This window comes from Chroicocephalus ridibundus, chromosome 4, assembly GCF_963924245.1.
Source record: "Chroicocephalus ridibundus chromosome 4, bChrRid1.1, whole genome shotgun sequence".
Taxonomy (NCBI): domain Eukaryota; kingdom Metazoa; phylum Chordata; class Aves; order Charadriiformes; family Laridae; genus Chroicocephalus; species Chroicocephalus ridibundus.
The window spans coordinates 43,647,866-43,672,021 of NC_086287.1; the positions used below are offsets into that span (position 1 = coordinate 43,647,866).

General features: G+C 34.6%; 1 protein-coding gene across 2 annotated transcripts in view; it reads left to right on the forward strand.

Annotated features, from left to right (window-relative positions):
• Window positions 1-24,156, forward strand: part of UBR1 (ubiquitin protein ligase E3 component n-recognin 1) — a 67,928-nt gene that overhangs the window by 24,553 nt on the left and 19,219 nt on the right. The window contains exons 9-30 of one of the 2 annotated variants that reach the window (XM_063331803.1): window positions 1,453-1,560; window positions 2,020-2,108; window positions 2,919-3,017; window positions 3,707-3,864; window positions 4,492-4,591; window positions 4,880-5,008; window positions 5,850-6,030; window positions 6,973-7,034; window positions 7,249-7,359; window positions 8,300-8,365; window positions 8,538-8,639; window positions 9,235-9,298; window positions 9,726-9,850; window positions 10,793-10,845; window positions 11,866-11,968; window positions 12,476-12,524; window positions 14,529-14,683; window positions 15,645-15,744; window positions 17,529-17,638; window positions 18,670-18,759; window positions 20,057-20,244; window positions 21,404-21,609. In XM_063331803.1, coding sequence (XP_063187873.1) covers window positions 1,453-1,560; window positions 2,020-2,108; window positions 2,919-3,017; window positions 3,707-3,864; window positions 4,492-4,591; window positions 4,880-5,008; window positions 5,850-6,030; window positions 6,973-7,034; window positions 7,249-7,359; window positions 8,300-8,365; window positions 8,538-8,639; window positions 9,235-9,298; window positions 9,726-9,850; window positions 10,793-10,845; window positions 11,866-11,968; window positions 12,476-12,524; window positions 14,529-14,683; window positions 15,645-15,744; window positions 17,529-17,638; window positions 18,670-18,759; window positions 20,057-20,244; window positions 21,404-21,609 — 2,448 coding nt within the window. The remainder of the gene's footprint in view (window positions 1-1,452; window positions 1,561-2,019; window positions 2,109-2,918; window positions 3,018-3,706; window positions 3,865-4,491; window positions 4,592-4,879; window positions 5,009-5,849; window positions 6,031-6,972; window positions 7,035-7,248; window positions 7,360-8,299; window positions 8,366-8,537; window positions 8,640-9,234; window positions 9,299-9,725; window positions 9,851-10,792; window positions 10,846-11,865; window positions 11,969-12,475; window positions 12,525-14,528; window positions 14,684-15,644; window positions 15,745-17,528; window positions 17,639-18,669; window positions 18,760-20,056; window positions 20,245-21,403; window positions 21,610-24,156) is intronic. The other variant, XM_063331805.1, reaches the window with a different exon arrangement.

The window sequence follows — 24,156 nt, forward strand, 5'->3', positions numbered from 1 at the left end:
TTAAAGATGACTTCTGGATCAATCTAATTTTGATGACTGTTGTTAGGTTTTGTCCTACCTGTGTTTTGGCAGACTAAAGCCATTATAGAATTTCTTCTTGCCATACAAATATACATAGATTAAGCTGTGCTCTTTGCTCTTTCTCCTTCTTGAAAGGGTAAATCTGTTGGTCTGCTTTAGCCAGTTTGTAAGCTTGGATAATAAAGTGACTTTCCTGCCTTTTTTTCTGAACACTTACTTTCCAATCTTTCCCTTGAGATACTTATATCAGAATTGTACCTTTTTGCGTTTCTTTACAATATTTTATAAATTTTAGCTTTCAGTTCTTTTCAACTTTATTTCACTGATGATATTTTCTTGCTGGTCTGAGTTCCTCAGACAGTTCTTTTAGTTGGTACAAATTCTTGACTGTGTGGTTTATTTCAAGATTTCTAGTGAAAGTTTGGGGTTTATCCACATTTTTCTTTCTAGATAACTTTTTCTTATTATTTTAAATTTTATGAGATTACTCTAAAACACCAACTGACAGCTAATTATTCATCTGTTGACTCTGTGTGAGTATAGACAAGTTGGTGTTAGTGCCCCAGCAAATCCCCAGAATTACAGGGTTTTAAGTATTACCTTTTTAGGTGATGAGATAAGCTAAAAAGCAGCCTCCTCTGTTGGGTGCAGCATTTTGATATAAGTTAACTGATACTTTAATATGTTTTATGAGAGTCTTCAAGCACAAAGATTGAAGTGTAACATTCTTGTCCTTGTTCTTCTGGATTATATACATAGATGCTTTAAGGGCTTGATGTTCTGTACTCAGCTGGAACACCTTGGTGGTCTGGTGGTTCCCATTGTTTTCCTGGTATTGCTTCAAGTGGTAGAATACTGATCAAGAAGCATTCAATGCTCTTTATTTCCAGGTTGTTAGGAATCTGATTCATGACATTCCACTTTTCCTTTTGAAATTAGTGACGTAAGAGCTCATTTCTGAATGGTAGTAACCCATGACTCTGATATGGTGATCCCCAAAACTGCTTCATCAAGCACTGTATTTACTGATAGATGCAAGAAAATATAAAATAATGTTCTGAAATTCTACAAAAGACTGACTTTCAGCGCCCAAGGAAGGGACCAGTGTAGATCTGCCTAGGCTGTACATTTCTGTGGTGAACTCTGCTTATGGATCTGCTTTGCAAAGCCGTCTAAATGCTTTTCATTTCAAAAAACTCTTCTGCGTCACTGGATTTATTAAATAAAGGTGGTAAGAATAATAGGAAGAAATTAGTAACGGGAGAGTGTGTGGGAGTATCACTGAGGAAAAAAATTGTTAAAAAATAACTCATACTTAAGTGCCTTCTTTTTTTCTCTTAAAGAACATAATTCTGTAATTCTCATTTTGTTTCCTCCTATCATTTAATTATTGAAGCATTCTTGTACAAATGAATAGTTTTATCCCTATAGGTGACTTCCGCCAGATCTTTTGTCAAATATGTCTCAAAGAAGAAGCTGGATCTGAAAACCCATGTTTCATAAGCAAGTTGATGCTATGGGATGCAAAACTTCATAAAGGTTTGTGTACCTATGTTGCTATAAACTGAAGAGGCAAATTATTTTTTCATGCGTGTAACAAATGTGTAAAAGTAAATAAGTGATATGCAGGTGAAATTACATTTCTTTATAGTTTTTATATTATGGTTTTTATACAGACTTTTTTTTTACAGCTGAGATAATTGTTATTTTGTGTATGTATTTGCCTCCTAAAGTTTTCCTGCTTTATGTATTTTGAAGAATCTTTTCACAAGTTGTAGCCTGCCTGTTAGTGACTTGATGCTTACCCTGTGTTTTAAATACATACCAACAAATGTTAAAAATAAAGTAAAAAAAAAGAATAACTCTTTTAATATACTTCATAACCATTTCAAGGCTTTTAATAATTTTTAATTATAATTTAGTAATCTCTTCCTCTTTTACACAAAAAGCTGCATCTTAGCACAATAAAGTGATGTGCATTGTATTGGCTTTTCACAGGGGCAAGGAAGGTTCTTCATGAACTTATCTTCAGTAGTTTTTTCATGGAAATGGAATACAAAAAACTTTTTGCTGTGGAATTTGTGAAGGTAAATAGCTATTTGTTACTTATGCTATGAATTTTTACTAGCTTTGTAAAAGTTCCCTGAAACCTGAAAATTGTTTCAGTATAAATAATGAATTTTTCAACAAGCAGAGCTTCAACAACTAGCTCAGCCTTTATAGAGTGTGTTACTTTCAACATCATTGGTTTGTTCCTTATAATCGTGTAGGTGTATATGCTCATGTTGAATGCAGTATTGTTAGTATTCTGTGTATCTTTTGAAATGGGAGATGAACTGCAACCGAAACTGGTCTTTCTTTTTAAAAATTACATACAATAGTTCAGAAATATACTAAACTTAAGACCAAGAGGTTTTTGTTTTAGGGTGAGACTTTTTAATCCTGGTAAAGGTGACTGACACTCATGGTTTTCTCTGGACTGAAACAAAGCAAACAAAGACTTACATTACTCATTGTACACATCTTTTATAGACAGCTGTTGAATAACTATCTGTGCAGCTCACTGCAGGAGGAAGACTTGTTTTATAATAAGTTAATGTCTTTATCGATCCTTTTTTCAGATATTGAATTTCTTTTATTGGGGAAAAGGAGGAAAAAAAACAACCTCGTTTTGATCTGGCAGAACAGTTAAATTTGTGCTTATCTTCAGTATTAAGGCAGTGGGGCACATATTTAATTGCTTTGGTGCATTGAGGACATTGTGCTGGTTTTGTTGTTTGAACTGCGTCTATTAGAAAGGAGGAAAGACATTGAGATGTAATTCTTGCAAATAAAAAAGTAAATGTTTTTAAAGAACACTTGTTTTATTTAATTTCCCCAATATTCTCTTTTCCTAGTATTACAAGGCATTGCAAAAAGAATACATCAGTGATGATCATGATAGAGCTCTCTCTGTGACAGCACTCTCGGTTCAGATGTTCACTGTACCCACTCTGGTACGTACAGCCTGTCTCCACTAGAAATGTGAAATAAATTTGAGAATTGCTGGCAGTACCACCTTTGCAGGCTGTTGTACTTGGTAGAGAGTCTATTATGCATTGCTGAGTTGAAAATGAATGTTTTTGAAATTTGTTAAGGCCAATATGAAAGCAGGAGCTTGAGTTCATGTGAAAATTCATTACAGAAGACAGAGGGAAGGCAAATAAGTTTTCTGCAGCATTGTTTTCTGCATTAACTTTCTGTGTTCGTTTACTGTTCGCATTTACCTTCTTATGTAACTTTAAAAACTTGGGAGGAGGCGGGGGGAAAAAGTGCTTACATGTCTTTTTGTGCGGGTGAAATATGTTAAATCCTGGGGGGGATGGGGTGAGGAGGGGCTAGCATACCTGTAGGTTTTAAAGGTTATATGTTTCTTGCCTGAAATACTAGTGTAAAAGTCCTTTTCTACATGATCCTTCTGGAAAAAAATTGCATGTCTGTTACATTGAAGCTGTCAGAGTGAACAAACATGCTAAATTTATAGAAATTGTGTTCATACATAATAAATACTGTAGGAGTTTTTGTAGCTTGGACTCTTTACAAATGCTTAAAATAATTCCTAATCAAAAAGACTCAATTCAAAGAAAAATTTGACAGTTCTCTTCAACAAAAATCGGAAGAAAAATTTTAAATTTTCTTCTTGCAGGCCCGACATCTTATTGAAGAGCAGAATGTAATCACCACCATTACAGAGACACTTCTAGAAGTGCTTCCAGAGTACCTAGACAAAAATGACAAGTTCAACTTCCAAGGTTACAGTCAGGACAAACTGAACCGGGTATATGCAGTAATATATGACCTCAGGTAAGTGTAAAACTGAGATGCTTGAGCAACTCTTGGAAAATTGGCAGTAAGATGAGGTGTTTCAATTCAGGAATCTGATGATAAAACTGCTTTAAAAACAAACCCAAGCCCATCGAAAACACACATGAAACTTTAATGTTTTGGTTTTCAGTGGAAACGTAAAAATTTTCCAATACTAAAATTATATTCTATAAAGACGATTTTTGATTATTTTCACTGATACCATTCCATATAACAGTTGCATTAATAAACAAAATATACCTGCTGTAAGACAGTATGGGAAATTTGGCTTCTATTCATTATCATTCTGGGAAAGCTGTATAATCCTCATCTGCTTAGCATTTTCCCCTCTCACAGGTCTCAAATTTCTCTAATAAACTGAATAATGTAAAAGCAAACCACCCCAAATACCTTGGAATTAAAAAACCCAAATCTTTTCATTTCAAGTGATGGAGTTACACCAAGCAACTCTAGCGTTTGGCGACAATTTTAAGAGGAGTTTGAGATGGGGAGGGTGATGTAATGTGGTGATGCAGTTGATTATTTTTATGCAAAGAACACTTTAAATACAAGCATAAGCGGAAGGAAAGTCTGAGCAAAAGATGATAATGTTTTCTTTGGGGACAGGTATGTTTTAGTCAGCAAGCCTACATTATGGACAGACCGTCTGAGGGCGCGGTTTTTAGAAGGATTTGTTTCTTTCCTAAGGATTCTAACTTGCATGCAGGTACAACACGTTTAAATAATTTCTTTCTAATATACTGTTATGAAGATATTACAGCACTTCTTTTTATCCATAGCAATGTCATGGGTATAAACGTGCAATTAAAATGGTAAATTCTTCAATCACGGTCTTGGGTGGGTGAAAAAGTAGTGTTTACTTTGGTGAATATTACTTGTGTAATTTTAGCTACATGTGTCTGAATAACCTCTATTTTACCATACGGGATTTTGCGTTGTTTTAAGCCTACAAGCACTGATTTAGCTTGAGTGGTTTGTTGCATCTTCATTTCAGGGAATGGAGGAGATAAAAAGACAGATTGGTCAGCACATTGAGGTGGACCCTGACTGGGAAGCAGCTATTGCTATACAGATGCAGCTCAAGAACATTCTTTTGATGTTCCAGGAGTGGTGTGCCTGTGATGTAAGTATGTCAGTTGTCTGGGATTCGTACATGGGTGCCTTTTGTGAATAATCCTGAGTGTTTTTTAAATAGCAGCTTTTAAAAAAGCTCAGTATTGTTCAATGCAGATCTCCACGAAGAGTCTGAAAGAATTAATCTGTGGTATGACAAAGAGAGAAGAGATCTCAGAAGAATATAATTTTCTAGCTGACAAGGCTGCACAGGGTGTCAGGCAAATCATAAACAGAAAATACTTCTTATAATTCATAATAATAATCAGATTTTGAGAATTAGGTTCATGGTATCACTGTCAAGTTCTAAGGTTTTGAAGCACATCGTGTTCATTGTTAATTGCAAAAGTGGACTGAAGAAACCGCGCTAATTGGGTAATTGCACTGTAAGTAGACTTAATCTGTGCTGGAGCTCATCTCTGTGCTGGGGGAAGGGAGGAAATTGTAAAATATTGTAATATTTTGAAGTAGGTTTTGTGGTGGGTTTTTTGGTGTGTCCGCCCCCCCCCCCCCCCAGTAGGAGAGACAGGAAGAACTACAGCAGTTCAGGAACTTCTTGATCCAATTTGGGGTGCAAACTACACAAAATATTGAAATATTGCAGCTTAAGTAAGCACATAGATTTTTAGAGCATTTGACAGAGCAGCTTTTTTGGACAGAAGCATAGTCTGTTAGCTTTAGTTGGATGCTCCACTGCTCCAGTTCAGTACTTCTCAGTATTAAGAAACAGAGTAGTAATTATATTGTGGACTTTTAGTAACTGTTTATACCATCAGAAAAAGCAAGTGAGGAATTTCAGTGCATATATATGATTTTTGAATATAATGCTATGCATTTATTTTAAATTCTAGGAAGAGTTGTTACTCAGAGCCTACAGTGAATGTCACAAAGCTGTGATGAGGTGCAGCACAAATGGCCGCTCACGGGAAAAGACAGTGTTTCACTTGTGTGGCCATACTCTGGAGAGCAGACCTTACAGAGTGTCTGCAGATCCTGTCAGCATACATTTACCACTGTCTAGGACTCTTGCTGGTAGGTGGTGTGTTTTGTTTTGATTGCTATTTGAATTACTTTTATTATCCGTCTCTATTTCTTTATTCTAGACAGCATTTAGATGAAGTGCTTCACAGATCAGTCGCTCTCTGACTTACTGATATTCTCATGGTGAGGCAACCATGTTCCTCAGATGTCCCCCTAAGGGAAGGTTTTCCCAGAAAAGAACAACATTTGCCTGGGAGGTTGGAGGACATTTTTTAAAAGGGAGAGAGATAAGAAAGTCAGGCGAGAAGGAAAAGTTTTGTGTTTTAATGAGAACTTCTGTTTTCCCTGGACTATTTGGATTTATGTGGTTCTATTTCTACCCGTTTTGCCTAAATGAATGTTCATTATTACTGTATCTTGAATTTATTTTCCAGCCACATACATCTTAGGACTGTTAAAATGCTCCTCTTAAAAGACATGCTTGCAGCATGCCAGGACAGATTTCCAGTCAGAATACAAAGGACCACAGCAGTGGGTGATCGCCACTTTCTCTAGAATACAAATGAAATCATATGCTATTATTAAGCTGTAGATTCTTTATCACAAGATACCATCTGTTAAGCCGTGTAGTCTTGAAATTCAGTTATTACTGACATGATTTAAACGTGAAATTAAAATTTTGCTAATACTACTTAGCGTCTCAATTTAAATGGTTTTAATGAAATCATTAAATGAATAGATTTGTTCATAAAATAATGGATTGTAAGGCTAGTAAGAACTGTAGTGATAATGTAATAGATCTACTATCTAAAACAAACAAACAAACAAAAAAACCCCACCAAACAAAAGTACCAAGTCTTTCCTAAATAAAATTTGACTTTTTTCTGTAATTCTTGCGAGTTGTAGATGATTTAGCTAGCATTTAGAATGGCTTGGAGGAGAATCTTTACTGATTTTGACTTATTGTCTAATGTTTTCATGTTGGTTTTGTAGGTCTTCATGTACGATTAAGCAAGACTGGAACCATCTCAAGACTGCACGAGTTTGTTTCTCCTGTAAGATTCCCCCTCTGCCCCGACTTCTTGTGATTTATTCTCTGGGAAGGAAAAAGCCTAAAATTATATCCTCTAACTTTCATGACACATACAAGTTATTTTGCAGCTGTCAATGTGTCTTCGTTTATTAGGACTTACACTTTTAAAATGACTGTCAGACTTACTCTTGCTGGATTTCTTTTCTTTTTTTTTATTATTCTTTTTTAAATTCTAGGAAGAATTTCAAGTGGAGCTGCTAGTGGAATATCCTTTGCGATGCCTTGTCTTGGTTGCTCAGGTTGCTGCAGAGATGTGGAGAAGGAACGGGCTCTCCCTGATAAGCCAGGTACTCCCTACAGTATCCAGTAGTGAGCTGGTCCTAATGGTGTATGCAAACGTTTCTCAGTGATGCTCCCAGTGGTGGTTTCATCCAGTGCAGAAAGAGGTCACTGGGGGGTCAATCCTACACTAAATAGAAAGGCTTCTAGGTGGGAATTTAGACTGCAGCTTCATCAATGCTTGTGTCCCCATATTAGACAAGTATTTTCATCTCTCTTATGACTGTTTCTGACTGTGAAATGGTGTTGATGTTACTGATGTCTACTATAAACTACTTTCATATCTGGTAAAGAAATCACTGTGTAAGTACTGTTAGTGCTATTGCTTGTAACATAAAATGTTAGAAGAATCTCCTGACATGTGGTAATAATTAAATGCAAAAATTAAACTATTTTAATGATTTCATGCTAAACTCTTGAGTGCCATATAACTGGACATAACAAATATTTTATAATACTTGTGGGCTTTTTTTGTTGCAAGAATAAAGGTAAAAGTCTACCCTTAAGTACTTGTATTTTGCCTGCTTTGGCTTCACTTTTTTTTTCTTTTTTTTTTTTTTCTTTAATGGCAGAAATTTTCTGTGTTTACCTTTCGCAGGACCCTTTGGTAAAAGAAAATATTGATAGCCACCTGTAGAATTGTCTCTCTGAGAGATGGGTAGGAGGAAGATGATGTTTAGACTTTGATCAGTAGCAGCCATTAGAATTATGTTGTCTTGGAAGAGGGTATGAAGAAGTATGGCATAGACTTTCTCTGGATAGGTGAAAAAACAACATTTTTATTTTCCATTAAAGTACATATTTGTTTTGAAAGAAACACAGGACTTTCCCTTACTCAATAAAGGAGCTCTATGATTTAAAAAAGCCTCAGACATTAACTGGTGCACATTTGATAGTGCATTACATTACATTACTTCTCTACTTAAATTTTGTTTTCCTGTTTCTCAGGTATTCTATTATCAAGATGTTAAATGCAGAGAAGAGATGTATGATAAAGACATTATCATGCTTCAGGTATGATTTTCTGAATGCTTGCTTGCTTGACTCAAAACTTTCACGGAATTTTTTAAATTTTAATTAAATTTATATGATTTCTTAAAATTTTCTTGGTAAAAGAGTGTTTTTCATAATGAACGAAGAACTGTAGTAGTAACTGATGTTCATAATAGTTTGGATTTTTTGATAGATAGGTGCATCTCTTATGGATCCAAACCAGTTCCTCCTGCTGATACTGCAGAGATACGAGCTTGCTGATACTTTCAAAAAACTCAAGCCCACCAAAGATCAGGTAAGTACCAAGTATTTCTGCTGGTTAATTTGTTTGAGTTTATGGAACATTAATAAGAAAAACTAGCTACTGTTGGTAACTGCATTTTTATGATCACACTAAAAGTCAGTCAACACAGGACCTAGTGGTTAGATAAATGACTTTGCATTTGGAATTTGTAGAGGCTTACTCAAAATTAGCAAACAGGTTTTGCCCTCTTTGACCTTTAATTCATAGGGCATCTACAAAAATCCATGTAAATGACTTGTCTATAAAACTTCTATGTCTTGTAAGCCATTTTGTGTGTTCTTATTTTGGCTGGAAGTTTCTTGGATTGTTGTACTGCTTCTTGAGGCTTGAACTTTTATCTGAACCTTTATTTGGGATGCGTTTTTAGCTGTTTCTTTTCCTGCATGCGAATCTTGCACTTCAGTTGCAGAATATCTCCTCTACAAGCACAAGTATTTTTTTCTAGCTTGTTAGAATGGAGGTTTCTTCTTACAGTACAGTGCTTCAGCGAAGTAGTACATCTGAAGGCTGAGCTCAGTGTTATATGACAGATTCTCCTGCCTGTTTTTTTTCATTAAAAAAACCCTAATTTCTGTAATTCTTGTAGGATTTGATCAAACAATGTAATGTGTTAATAGAAGAGATGCTACAGATTCTCATCTACGTTGTGGGTGAGTTTCATTTCTCTCTGCTGTTGTAGTAATGGATTATTACAGTTTGACAAAACAGGCTTGGTGGCGTTCTTTAACATAGATGGTATGGAGAGGGTACTGGAGAATGGCTGTTTTAAATAGATGGTTCAGTAGCACAGTTGTCTGTCAGCTGGAAGCAGTAAGGGTTACATAGTGTAAAAAGCTGTTAGATAACTTCATAATTGACTATTATGTAAAATATGAAGAGAAACTCCATCTCAGCCCATTTTGTTTGGAAGCTAGGCTAAAAAAACATTTTTTCTCTCAGACACTTGGGATAAGTTTCTGGTAAATGCAAACGTACACAATTAAATACCTCAGCAATAGCATTACCTTTGTGCAAAATTCAGAATTGCTTTATAACTGACATATTTGCCATTCTTCTCCTTTTGATTCACTCTGGTAGGGGAAAGATATGTGCCTGGAGTGAGTAATGTGACAAAAGAAGATGTTACCATGAGAGAAATCATCCATCTGTTATGTATTGAACCAATGGCTCACAGTGCAATTACCAAGTCCTTGCCTGAAAATGTGAGTCCTGGTTTATTTACTTTTTGTGTACGTCTTTTTCTTTTTTCACTTCCAAATCTTTACATGTAAGCGTTTTATTTTTGATATAAAGCTCAGACATTGGTTTCAGAATTACAAAATAGGATGACAAAGGGGCTTACACACCTTCGTGATGTAAAGGTAAATGCCATGGATTCAAGCATGGTCTAACCTGAAAAAGCTTGTATGGGGATTGTGCTTTTTGGTGAAGAGGTGGAATTTTTTAGAATATTCAGCTGTAGTTCTCCTAGATTCAAAAAGAAAAGTTTTAAAATAATTTTCTCATTTGGCCCTGTAGGACCATGCAGATGTATACCATTCTGCTCTGTGTGCCATCAATCAATTTGATCCTGTAGTTTTGATCACTTAAACCTGTGCGGATCCATTGGAAGTCAAGTATTGTTCAGGTCTATTCAAAAGCACAGGTTTCCCTGCCATTTTATTCCAACTGTTGAAAATTTAAGCAAAGGAGAGGGATCTGGAATAGACTTTTATAGCCTGTGCAAGTTTTCAGGGCTGGCAACCGATGCAAAAAACTTAATTTTTATTGTAAATTAAATAGATTGGAATATTATCAGAAACCAATAATGGGTGATCCACATTCACTCAGTTTTAAGAGACTAAAACTCTGTTTTTCCCTCTATTGAGGTTGGGTAAGGCACTGCTCTGTTTCTGGAGATCAGCTCTGTTATATATAAAATATTACATGATTAAATGAAAGTATTAGCTGTCTTTAGTACTTCCTTGTAGCTTGTCAATTATGAATATTTGTTTTCTGAATAACAGTGGGCAAAATATATTAATTCATGAATTAGGGAGTTGATCTAAATCTGTATGTCTAGTTTTGTTACACCTAGCATAATACTGAATATATTTGAATCATTATATATTTATGCTAAACTAAATTTTTTTTTTTTTTACCAGGAGAACAATGAAACTGGCTTGGAGAATGTAATTGATAGAGTGGCTACATTTAAGTAAGTTCACAGTATTATTTTGTAAGTAGCTTGAACGTGAAATAAGATCTCTTGGATTATACGGGTTAAGCAAGTTGTACCGCACAGTCTCTCTTCAGCTAATATTTTGCTGTCTTGAAATATATATGCTTTCAAATATGCATAGGAAAGAAAACTGTATGGAATATCCAAAAGCTGCTGCTTCTTTCCTGTTGCCCGCCTCTTCCTTCAAATCCAGTTTGAGGAGTCTCAGGAGTTTAGTAATCTCAAGTCCTGGTGGGAAAATCTTCAGATCTCGCTTTATTTCAAAGATGGTCAGGAAACTTAACAAGTCGTTGTGCCTTGGACGATTACCACCTAATCATTAGATGTTATTTAGTTGGGAACTTGCTGTAACTTTCAGATGGGAGTTAATTCTTTTTTTTGACATAGATATACATGCAAATATAGAACAATCAATTGCAGCAGTTGAGAAATACTAGTACAAATGTCTGCTCTTTTTGTCACAAAAATATCTTGTAATTTTAATTATTTTAGTTTACCTTATTTTAAATTTCATGTGGCTCACTTGTTTATGTTTAATCAAGGGCAACTCTAGGCGTACCTAGGAATTTTGCTTTGGGAATTATATGGAAGGTTCAAAAAATCTCGCTGGCTGGAAAGTAGCTCTTTGTATTACTTGTTTTGTACTTTGGTTAAAGCAAGTAATGAATTTTATCCAATAACATGGAATGTCTGAAATTCTAAGCCATAAAGTTAAAAAGCATTTACCTCTCAGAAGCTATATGGTGCACTGTAGATGGTGTAGACTACAAATATTTTGCTGCTGGGTAGGATTTACAGTAGTAAGCAGTCTTGAAAATTAAAGACTGATAACTGTACTTACTCTATGCTCTTTATAAGTTAATGAAGCAGCCATCACTGTTCCTCTTCTTGTTAGCGTTTCCTTAGAAAATAAATGGTGTTACTGGTTTGTTTACATTCAAAGATGTGCTGAACATAAGTTATTAATCTGCATGTCATGAAATATCTCTCTGTAAGGAAACCGGGTGTGTCTGGCCATGGAGTTTATGAATTGAAAGATGAATGCTTGAAGGAGTTCAATATGTTCTTTTATCACTATACTAAGACCCAGCACAGCAAGGTAAGCAGTGTAAGATTCACTCTCAAAGGTTAAGAAATAGTAAATACTTATCAATGTCTAAAGAATTTTGCTGAATCAATGGAATCTAAAGAAACCGATTCAGTAAAGAGTATATGCAGTTAACTTCAAAACTAAACTTCTAATGAAGTTAAGATTGTTAATACAAATTGACGTGGTGTGGTTTGCATTAGTATTTTCCTTAGGATGACTTCTGTATTAACTGTGTCAACTGTTTATGGTAAGAACAAAATACGATAAGAATTATCTTTGAATGGGAAAACCCCAAACTTTGCTTTTATAACTTTTATTGAGGAAGCACGTATGTCCAATTATTTATCTCTACTACAAATTGAAATGTAAAATGCAATATTGTTGAACAGATTTCAGACAAGATTCTAGTTATGCGACCAAGTACTATGTATCTTGCCACGTTTCGAGTTTAATGTTTCTTATTGTTTCATTACGTACTTCTGTAGAGATGCTGATACAACATTGCTTTTTCTGTAGGCTGAACATACACAAAAGAAAAGAAGGAAACAAGAAAACAGAGATGAAGGTAAAAACTTGAAACTGATAACTCAACAAATGTGATAATTCAGTAGTATATGTAGTTGTGCATATAAAAATGAACTTTGGGAGGTGTCTTATGACTTAATCGTGGTTAGTCGAGTTCATATTAAATTTGTTGTGATTTGTAATAATTGTAATTAATTAGAACCTGACATTTCTTTTCTCTTTTTTAGGAATTTTTAGTTTAATTTCTGTGTAGACAAATAAACATGGTGTAGTACCCATTGACAAAATGAACAACTTAGTTGTTATGGTGGAGTAACTAGGAGGCAAAACTTTATTTTTGTGAGTAGTTTCTCTAGCACAATGTTAAGATATTATAATGCTGTGTAGAAGAGGTTGCCGCAGGAACTAGTGCTCATATCCATTCTGTAAGTATGAGACTTGAGGCTTAAGTTTTATAAATCAAAATTTTCTTTTTTAGAAGCTGCAAATACAGATAACGATAAAGCCCCATGTTTCTATCGTAACATAAACGTTATTTCCCCTTTGAGTTTACTTTTACCCATTCAAGTCATGAGCACTAACTGACTTGATTTGAGGAAGACTTTGTAAGCTGAACTAATTAAGTACAATAAACAACTTAAAAAAAGCAACTATCACCTGCTTTTGTGAGTTGCAACAGACAATTATTTTTCTCTTCCCAGGTTGCCCTTCCAGTTGAATACCGTAATCTTTGCTTTCTACTCTAAAGCCTGTTTTGATTTTTGTGTACAATCAGGGGCACTACAGCATTTTCATTCTTGGCTACATACTTGGTTAAAATTCAGTCTGAGTAAATTTTATTTGCTTTGGCTTCCTTTCAGTTGAAAAACCCTGGAACTGAAAAAGAATAAATTGGCATTGTCATTTAGGAGGGACACAGTTAAATCAGAAATCACATTCTCTCTGAAAAAAATTAATTTCCTTCAGTTGTAAGTAACGTGGAAGATTACGGCATCTGGAAAATAATGAGGAAAAAAAAAAATCTTTGGATTACTTTTTGTTTCTTCCTCCACTGTTTATTTTATACAGTTGATGGATTTTTTTCAATAGTGCCTAAGTTTTTTTTATTTCCCCTGTTCACTTCAGCAATTAATGTTAGCAGGGATGTTTATTTTGTAGAACTTTTTAAAAATGCAAATATTTAGATGTAATTGTCAGACACTCACATTCATGTAATCAGACAATACAGTTCCAAAATACAAAGGTAACGGTTTACCTTAATGTGTATTCCCCCAAGACTACCCATTTTGTTGCAAATGCTTTGTGCATATGCTTTTATGTGGCTACCTCAGTAACTTTTTATAATTCATTCAGTCTAAATTGCCAAAAGATTGTTGGTTTCAGACATTACATTTATAGAAGTTTTCTGAAAATAGGCATCCAGGTAGCAAAAGAAGAGTTAAGTCAATGCTCCCAGGTAGGGAGAGGCTGTGGCGTCAGTTGAGCTGCTGTTAGTAGATGCCAAGATTGTACTTGGCTTCTGGGTGAGACACCATATCACATGGTTTCAATATTCACTCAGAAAATGTAGATAGCTAGAAACTATCAAAATGCCCCAACAGCAGGAAAAATTTAGCGCTCGAGCCATATAAGGCATGGGACACTAGTGTGAGACACCACGCTCTGGAAGTTCCACTTCTCACTCTTGTTTAACTACTTGAAAACTTTAAATTTGCTGCAAAACACAAACACTATATGTTTATTAGTGATACACAAATGATCAGGCAGTGCAAAGTATTTGTATTTACAGATATAACTAAGTACTTGTGATTGATTGTTTACCCTAGTTTGCATATGTTTTATATAAGAACTTACTAAAAGTACTTAGTTTTGCTGAAGATAAAAGTTGACTTAAGTGAGCAATTGTGTTCGAGTGTGTTTTTATTAATTTAAAGGTCTAGCTGTTCTTTCACTGGAATTAGTATGTTTGTGCTCTCGACTTTTTGCTTGCAACCTTTGTTGAGATGCCAGCTTGTTAATATATTTGCACGTGACCGTTTTCTAGCATTGCCACCACCTCCTCCTCCAGACTTCAGTCCTGCATTCAGCAACGTGGTGAGGATTCTGAACTGTGACGTTATGATGCACATACTGCGGACTATTCTACAGAGAGCAGTGGAACTGGAAACTCACTTGTGGACTGAAGCTATGATCCAAATGGTATGGTTAGCGCTGGTTTTCTTCCTATGGTCATTCTTGTGTTGACCATGTTAACCGCTCGTGATAAGATCAAAATGTGTAAAGATAAACTTTAATTTTGAATGGTAAGAATTTACTTTTTGTCCCCAAACCTGTTCTTATAAATCTTACCAAAAAAGAAAATATTTCTAATTATTTGTCTCCACTGTAAAATAGAAATGTGAAACACAATAGTGTTAAATCGGGAATATTCTTCAGTCTTCTATTTTGCTTTTCTCCCCATGTTTCCTCATCACTGAAGCTGTTTCAGTATGTAATTCTCCTTACTTCATCTTTTACTTGAAAATTCATGTGCAAGTAAGTAACCCGTTGATCATCTTAGGGAAATTGGAGTTGCTTCATCTTGTAAGCTGTGAAATTTCCAAATATGTAAATGTCTCTGGGGCCTCAGTCATGAAATAATTTATTTTTTAAAGTATTTAAAACATTTGATTTTACCACAGTGACTTTATGCTTTAAAAAAAGGAATTACTGACATTGTTGAAGTATTTTTTTCTTTTTTTTTTTTTTTTTAAATATTTATAGGATTAGGACCTGAATTTACAGACTGGTTGAGTTAATCAGTTTTCTTAATTAGAGTGCATGGATTATTTAATTGCCTTCCCTTAGCTGCTAATCTTTGGATTATGGAATTAACCAAATATTCATAGATCTGTATCCGCAAAATGACAAGATTCATATGTTATTAATGTAAAATGTGTGCAAGTTTTTTAATTTTAGTACAAGTAATATGCAGGAAAATTATACTGTATATAGTTGTTTCACTTTTCATGTATGATCTCTGCACTTTTTCTTATTTCTGTGTTTCATCATAGATATAATCAGCATATAGTACAGAACTATCTTAAACATCCTTATTTTATATGCCAGTTTTCCAGACCTCTAACAGTGAATGAGATTTACTGTTTTTCTCTTTCTGTAGGTGCTTCATCTCCTTTCTTTAGGGCTACTAGAAGAGAAGCAGCAGTTACAGAAGTCTCCAGAAGAAGAAGTAACCTTTGATTTTTATCACAAAGCAACACGTATGTTTCATTTTGTTTAAACGGGCAGAGCAAATTAGGCTAACTTGATTTTGTCAGGACAAAAATAAACTAGAAAAGTATTCGGTGATTTTAGTTAGAAGGGATTTATTTTTGCTACAGAATTAAAACTTGCTAAAGTTGTGACGTGTTTGGTTGGTGTTTGGGTTTTTTTTTGGGTTTGGTTTTTTTTTTTTGTTTGTTTTGTTTTTAAATAACCAAGAAACCAGGTTTGGACTAGCTTTCTTTGTTCCAAATTGCCAGATATGTTGAAGAGGAGATGTGCTTCTCTTCCTGTGAAAGAAATGAAGTAATACTAGCATTAGGTAGCTGAAAATGGTTCTTGCTTTGCAAGAACGTTATTGACGTGGAAACTAAGAACTCCTTGAAAAATGAGAGTGGTTTTAAGTGAACTGTCTCAATCTTTTGTACTCCTGAGCTGTACAGTTATGCATTTACCTGCAAGTTAAAGTCTTTTACTATGGTAGTGATAACAGAAGCAAAACTTAGTGGATATGAAGTGTGCTTTTTTTCTTTTTCTTTAATTTTCCAAATCCCTACAGAGAATTTCCTAATCTTACGTGCAAGACTCGTGAGTGGGAGTTGGAATCTACATTTTCTAAATAATCTTCCACCTTATCTAGAGTTTCTCCTTCACTGTGTAAGAACAAATAAATAAAAAAAATCCATTATCAAACTAAACATTTATTGTCACTTGAGAGATGAAAGAGAGATAAGAATTATGAACTAAAATCATAGAATCGTTTATGTTGGAAAAGACCTTTGAGTTCAGCTCTTAACCTAGCACTGCCAAGTTCAGAACTAAAACATGCCCCTAAGCATCACATCTACACGTCTTTTAAATACCTCCTACATAAATAAATACGTAAAGCTGCTGAACTGCCTTTATTTAGTTTTTCTAAAATCTTGTCTAAAGAGGTGTCACTGAGTTTGAAAAACACTGCCATTTCGCTTTTTCAAATTTTATTTTTTCTTATTGTTGAGCAAGAAGTATTATCATCACACTGAACATGTTTAAGAAGCTTCATGTCACCTGTAGGAATACACTGAAAGTAATTACAATTGAGACGTTAAAGAATTTCTTTGCCAGCTTGAATTTTGCATAACCAGAGAAACCAAAGCCCTATTGATACATAAGGGATGCAAAAATAAACAGTGTTTTTGTGAGAAAACTCTTTCTGAGAAGTTATTTAAAAACAAACAAAAACATTTTTGTAATGTATTTGTCTCATTTCTAAAAATGTGCAAATTCATTTCAAATGGAAAGCGCTGCAAAAGAAATATAATAAAGAGAATGGTCTCAATTTTAAAGCATGCTTGTGTTAGCGAGAATGGCCTAAAACATTATAAACTGTTACCAAAGTGTGAGAAAGCAAATAATTACTGTAATTATAATAGTTTTTGTGATAGAAATAAACTTGTGCACACTGAGCTGTTAGCAAGCTTAGGTAATCTATAAGAACTTCACTGCTTCTCTTTGAAGCAAAAGGGAAATCTGGGTTTGTCTGTTCTTCTGCTTTTGAAAGTAGCAAAAACTATTGATCTACAAGGGGAAAAGATTATGTCGCATTTAACTGGAATAAACAGATGAAATTAAAACATTGCCAATTATATAACACACATACATGAACACAACATTTGTAGTTCCATTTCTGTTTTAAAGTCCATGATTGTAAATACATTAAAATGTTGAGAGATTTTTTCCCCTGAAGACCCATGCTTTTCTATTTTTTTTTTTTTTTTTTTTTTTTTCCGCCTTTGTAAAGGAATGGGAAGCTCGGCCTTGAACGCTGTGAATGTGTTAATGCTTCTGGAAAAATTAAAGAGAGTTCCTCAGTTAGAGGCACAGAAGGACACAGTCAATTGGATACTGCAGGTACACAAGGAGATAAGTATGATCTGATTTTAGTAACTTAAAAAGCATTTATGAAAGATGTTATGATTCCTACATATAACCCAGTGTTCACAGCTGCAATGATTTCTTGAGAAGCTTAATATATTGGAACATTTTATTCCCCCCAGACGAGATGAGGTTTCTTGAATCCAACTCCCTGTTCTTACCCAGTAAGAGATGGGAAAAACTTCTAGACCAGTGACACCTCCTCTAATGTAGGAGGCTGCTGCTTCTGCTTAGCAGGAGTATTACTGTCCTGTTCCGTTTTGGGCTTCTTGTTTTAGGTGGCTTGTTGTTTTAGGTGGCAAACATAGAAGACAGTGCTTTTGGAAAAGAGGGTAAGAATCCATAGTAGCGTTCCAAAACTATCCTTGGCTACTGAAATTGGACTATCCTGGTACATTAGGGAGGCAGGTTTGATAGACTTTTTGAGAAGTTATACTTCTAAAATTCGAAGGGCGAAAGTAAAAATGTAGTTTTAAAAGTATATTTAACTTTTTAATGATACCTATAGTAAATGTAGAATATTTAATATTATCAAAACTCCAAGATGCTTATTAAAGTAAAGATAGCTGGAGAAAACAGTAAATAAAAATTGAAGGCTCTTTCAACTAATTTGGTACATGCTGGAAAGCTTTCTGTTACAGATGTATACGCTTTTATGTTATTTTAATGACTATTTTCATGGGATGATCCACATCTCACCTAGTTGAAATAAGCTAGCAGTCTCTGTCCATTCTTCTGATGTACAAATGCTTTAGCTGCTTAGCTGTATTAGCGCTGGAAGAATGAGCAGCGCTCATCAGGTTTAGGATGCAGACACAGCAGTGCTACGGGAGTGCACATACGGTCTCAGTTAAATATTTTTGTTATTTATGAGTATGGCTGTTGGTTTCATCCATTTGAAAACCTGAAAATAATGTAAAACTAAATATCAAGAGCTTTAATCCTGTCTATATTTTCGTAAGAGCCAAGTTGCATTTTATTTTTAACATCTAAATATCTATTCCTAGATGTTTGACACAGTGAAAAGATTGAGAGAAAAATCTAGTTTGACAACAGTAGCGGCTACATCAGGCTCAGAAGCTACAAAAGGTGATGAGGTAATAATAATGTTCTGTGGAAGCCTTGTATTTAATGGTTTGAATGGCTGTTTTCAAAAAGGTTACCTAAAATGATAATTTTAAAATATTAATTTCTGATATATAGCCTACAAATAGGATTTAGGTGCCAAGATTAATATTTTTAATAAATGAAATTTATGCTAAACAAGTTTTGTGGAATTATCAGCAGCTAATCTGGTTTTGGTTGTACTTCCAAGTTAAAAGAAACAACTGAGGTGGGGTGAGAAGTAATTTGTGTTTGTTTCTCCATTTCTTATCTTTATGATTTGGTCACCTTTTCTATTATGTTGTCATTGTGCAATAATTAGAAATACAAATCCACTTAAAATGATGTCTTGTAATTTACATGACCTACCAAGAGGTTAATCTGCTTTGCCTTGATTGTATAAAGGCATCAGGTTTAGGTGATTATTCCGTCTGTGTTATCAGTCTCTACGCTTCCCTCAAAATAACTTTTGAATCTAGTGGTCAAATGACATAGTGAAATGAAAATTTTGAAGATTACTGGAGTCCCATGAGTGTTTGTTTTTTGTTTTTAACTGGCAATTTAATAGAAAAGAAGAATCCAGCTAGCCTTAGATAGTGTGCAAAGACAGGCTGGTTTGCTCTTACACATTCTGTTTGGCAACAGCTTGCTGCCAGACAGTCTCTTGGCTCGTCACTGCATGTATAGCTCTAAACTTGTCACAGCATATGCTGTGTTTCTTTTTTGAGAAAGGTGTCATATGATATCTGATAAGGTAAGGGAACAAAATGCAAAAGTCAGTAAGAAGCGAGACTCTTACAGTTCCACTACTTGTTGAGCAATTTGTTGTTGTTTCATTTCCTCAAAAAGTAATGGTATTGTGAATGGAAGCAATGTGTATAAAGTTGAATTTGTGCCTTAGTTAATCGAATAAAAGGAATTCTGCTTATGGGGGGAATAATAACAAAACTCTGGAGGAGGCCTGTGATGTTCACCTCACTAAAGTTTCTTAAGAACGGACGAGCACTTAATTAAAATGGATCAGGTGTTATTGATCCTGTCTCCAGGCAAGAGATTGTACGAGTGACCTTTTGTGGACCCCTGAAAAACCTCTTTGTTCTGACAAGGTTAATTTAAGATTTTAGTTTTAAATTTTTCTTTTAGCAGTTAACTTTTTTTTTATATCATTAAAGTGTTGTCAATTAAGGAATTTGGTGTCAGTGGTTAGAATGCGTATAGTTGGGGAAAGGTTCTTCTCATTTTTTGTTGTTCTCTGTCGCCTGTGATTTTTTTATTCTTTTTTCTTGTAAGACACAGAGCAGTCAGGATAAAGAGAAAGCGGAGCGGAAGAGAAAGGCAGAAGCAGCTAGGTTGCACCGTCAGAAGATAATGGCCCAGATGTCTGCACTGCAGAGGAATTTCATTGAAACCCATAAGCTTCTGTACGAAAACACACTAGAGGCACAGGGGAAAGAAGATTCTATTATGGAGGAGGAAAGGTAAGAAAAACCAAACATACAGAGTTCTAGTGGGAAGAGCTCATTGCCTGCTACATAAGTTCAGTCTGCTACATGAAAATTTTGAGAGTATGTTCAAGGGACAGATTGTGTCATCCCAGTCAGCAAACTTGTGTCTCCACTTACTTTTAAGTCATCTTCTGTTACAGAATTGTATGTAAACTAGCATGTGTATGCTAATGTAAGAACAGTGGACTCACTTTGTACAGCAGCATAAGATAAATTATTAGAAAATTAATTATTTCTTCAAATGGTGGACACTTATATTTCTTAACAGTTGAAAAAAATGTCAACAAAAAGTTGCTGAGTTGACAACACTGTAAGTTTGGATGTGACTGTCTACCTTACATGAAAATTTAAGTATTTAATTTGGAAAGAATCTGAAAGCCAATATGCCTTAAGGTTAATTTGTGATGAAGAAAATATGCTTCTTGTAGCTCAAGTTGCTGATATTTCTGTTCATTACTTCTTAAAATCTAATTTCATACTGAAGATGTTTGGTTTATATTGGTTATAATTTTGTTGGTATGGATTGCTCCTCTTCTAGAGATGCTTCAACAGTACAGTATACCTAATACACCTCACAATTTTGGTCTAATTGGGGCTGCACAAAACTAATCAGGAAAACTGAGATATCTGCTGCAAAAAAAAGTACAAATCACTTCCGTGTGCTTTTGCTCTTTAATAAGCGGTCTTCTATAAATCATTGTTGAACTCTGGAATAAGGAATATTTAAAAAAAAAACAAGGAAGCTTATTGTGTCACAAAGCCTTGAATTAAGGTAGCAACATTTGTTTTCAGTATGTTTTCTTCAAGAATGAGAAACAATTTTAATATGTCTGTATAATTAAAATATATTTAATCCAATCTACATTGAATACAGCTTCCTGAATTTCCTGCTGTCTGAATCCATTTAATTGTGTTATCCTATGTTAGCTGGCTTCCACTTTGTATTTTTAAAGAGAACTGCATTTCAGTGAGCATTGAGGTGTTTCTTCATTGTTTGGTCACCATTTGATTTTCTAAAGCACTTTGGTATAAAACCAGAAATGCTAGCAATATATGACCCTTTTAGGTAAGGTTGTTTAGAAAAAGCCGTCTGATTATTTTATATCACTTTATATCACTTATGGTCTTACAGCATGTCTTCAGCAATTGATTACTCCAGAATTGCTTTGGGTCCCAAACGAGGTCCATCTGTTGCTGAGAAAGAAGTTCTGACCTGTATTCTTTGTCAGGAGGAGCAGGAAGTAAAGTTGGAAAGTGCTGCCATGGTATTATCTGCCTGTGTCCAGAAATCAACTGCTTTAACTCAGAATAGGAGCAGAATTCTTGAACTCTCAGGGGGTATGTGATTTTTGTTCTTTTAGACTACAAGCAGTTCTGTATCTAGAGCTTTGAACCTAACTGAACTCTGTCTTCAGTCAGGTTGCTAAATGGCTTACCCTACTTAATAAAAAGAAAGTGAAAATTTTAAAATTGTTTTAAAATCCCTGCTTTAAAACTTAAAAATGAGAAGTCTATGAAGATTTTGATTTGTCCCTATGAAATCAGAACATGTTTTAATCTCACAAGAAGATTTTATAAAACTTAAGGATTGGGTAGAAGTAGTCACTCTGGAAAAAATCCATGAATGTTAACAGTTCCTGTTTATTCAAGAGCAGCAGCAAACTTTCCCAATATGGAGGAAATACATGAACATTATCAAAGGCCCATATGGCAGCCTCAGGAGGATTTGGTTTGGGGGTTTTTTGTTTGGGTTTTTTTTCTTCCTTATGTCCAGGCAGTAATAAAACCAGCAACATTTAAAAAAAAAAGTGTAAGCAAGGATCACATGATATCATGTGATGAAAAGAAAAATACAGAAGAATAATACAAACGAAAGCATTAGAGCTGCGTAATAGCATATTGGTAGAAGGAAACAAAGACCAACCAGAATTTTTTTGTAAGTAACAGTTGATTAAACATGAGAAAGATTTCGGTCACTTACTTAAGGGAAAGAAACAAAATAAATAGAAGGAAAAGGGAAAACTTAAGTACTCAGTGACTTTTTTTGCTCTATTTTGGAAAAGAAAATAAAAAATAATTCAAGATAAGATGGATGCTTGATAGCTGTTAGTTTTAAAAAGAGAGAAATGCCGTCCAGAGTGGGATAAGAAAAGTTGAAACAATATCTAGATAACTTCAGTGTATTCTCCTTGGCAATTATTAAAGTAATATTGAAAGTACTATCAGAACCATTGTATTCAGTATAGTCTTTAATTATTTTTTTAAAATGCATAGGAGATTGTGGAGATCTCAGAAGGCTAAGAAGGGCAAACAAGTATTTGTCTTAAAAAAACAAAAACAAACCCAAAAACAAACCCAAACAAAAAACCACAAAAAAAACCCACCAAAAAAATGGAAGTGAAATGAGAAAGTACTAAAAATTTGAGTGTTCCATCCAGCGTGGATGCCTCTGAAGTATGTTGGATGATTGATCGTAATTTTGATCAGTTTATAAGACAATGTAAAAAATAAAGACGGACAATAAAGGAGTAGGAAATGTCAAAAATAGATTTGTCAAGAAAGAAACTTAGTAAGCCACCCTAATTTTTTGACCAGGATAACTGGTTTTGTGGGTAAGGAGAAGGAAAGGTAATTTATTCTCATTTATTAGAATTTTTGTCTTTGTCCTCCTTGATGCACAGTGCTCTCAAGATGTTTTCTAGTTTGTTGCCTTTGCATGGCAAGGATGTTACAACTTGTAGTTTAAATTGCTACTTATTTTCAAATGGTTTTTTTTTCTGTTTTATAACAGGGTATTGTTGATTCATGGTCAGATCTTAAAGCAAAATAAAACCTATGTCTTATTTTTTTAACAACACTACTGTCTAGCAAATAGCTTTAAATTCATTTAAATAGCAATTCATTATTTCTGCTTCAATTTAGAAGTACACTCTTGGATGTTATCAAATAGAATTTTTAAAGCAAAGGGAAGTTGAGCATTGTTTCTTATTTCTCCAGGGTATTACCCTATTCTCTATCATACTTGCAAACCTTTACCAAGTTGTTCCACTTAATAAGATGTTTTGTGTTTCCTCCTCTGGGTCATTAACAAACACTGAATAGTCCTAGACCCAGGACAAGCTTCTACAGAATCCTGTTTGATCCATGTTTGTTTTTAACAGTGAACTACTGGTAATGGCAATTTTGAGCCAACTGTATAGAATTTTTATCTAGGCCATGTACTAATTGCATCCATTTGTTTTGCTCTCTTCTATGGCACTCTGAAGTACAAATTAAATCCTATGCTCTTGTAGTCAGATACGCTGGTAAGCTTTCTGCAGTGACATGTTGGGCTATTGAAATAATTGAAAAAAGAAGGGAACGAAATTCCTTTTCCTAAAGCCACTTTTGTGTATTATTTGTAGTACCTATTCTCTCCTGCGTGGCCCTCTGCAGCTTGTCCGTTAGAAGCAGGCCTGTAAGTAGGCCTATGATTCTATGTAAGAACTTCTTTTCTTTGAAGATCTAAGTAAGGGGAAAAATGGTTGTTCCCACAGCAGAAGTGTGGATTGTGGCAAATTAGCATTATACCAAGGATCACTTTCTTATTTCAGTCTCCATTTGATTTAGAGCAGCTTCAGCTGCTGTCAAATAGAACTATATTTTCAGTGCAATTTGGGTGCTAGGTTTTTTTGTTTGTTCGTTGTTTTTTTTTTTTCTTTTTCATTTTGTCGAATTCGGGTGTATCTGTTCAAAATCATAAACAGTCCACCAGATGAAGTTGGGAGGACTGCTGTTGTTCAGTTGAGTACTATTTAGATATCTTTAGGGGGGGGACATGGAGTCTCACTGTGAGTGCATTGCAGCACAAAGGCACCATTACTTAACGTGTTTGCTGTTTACAAT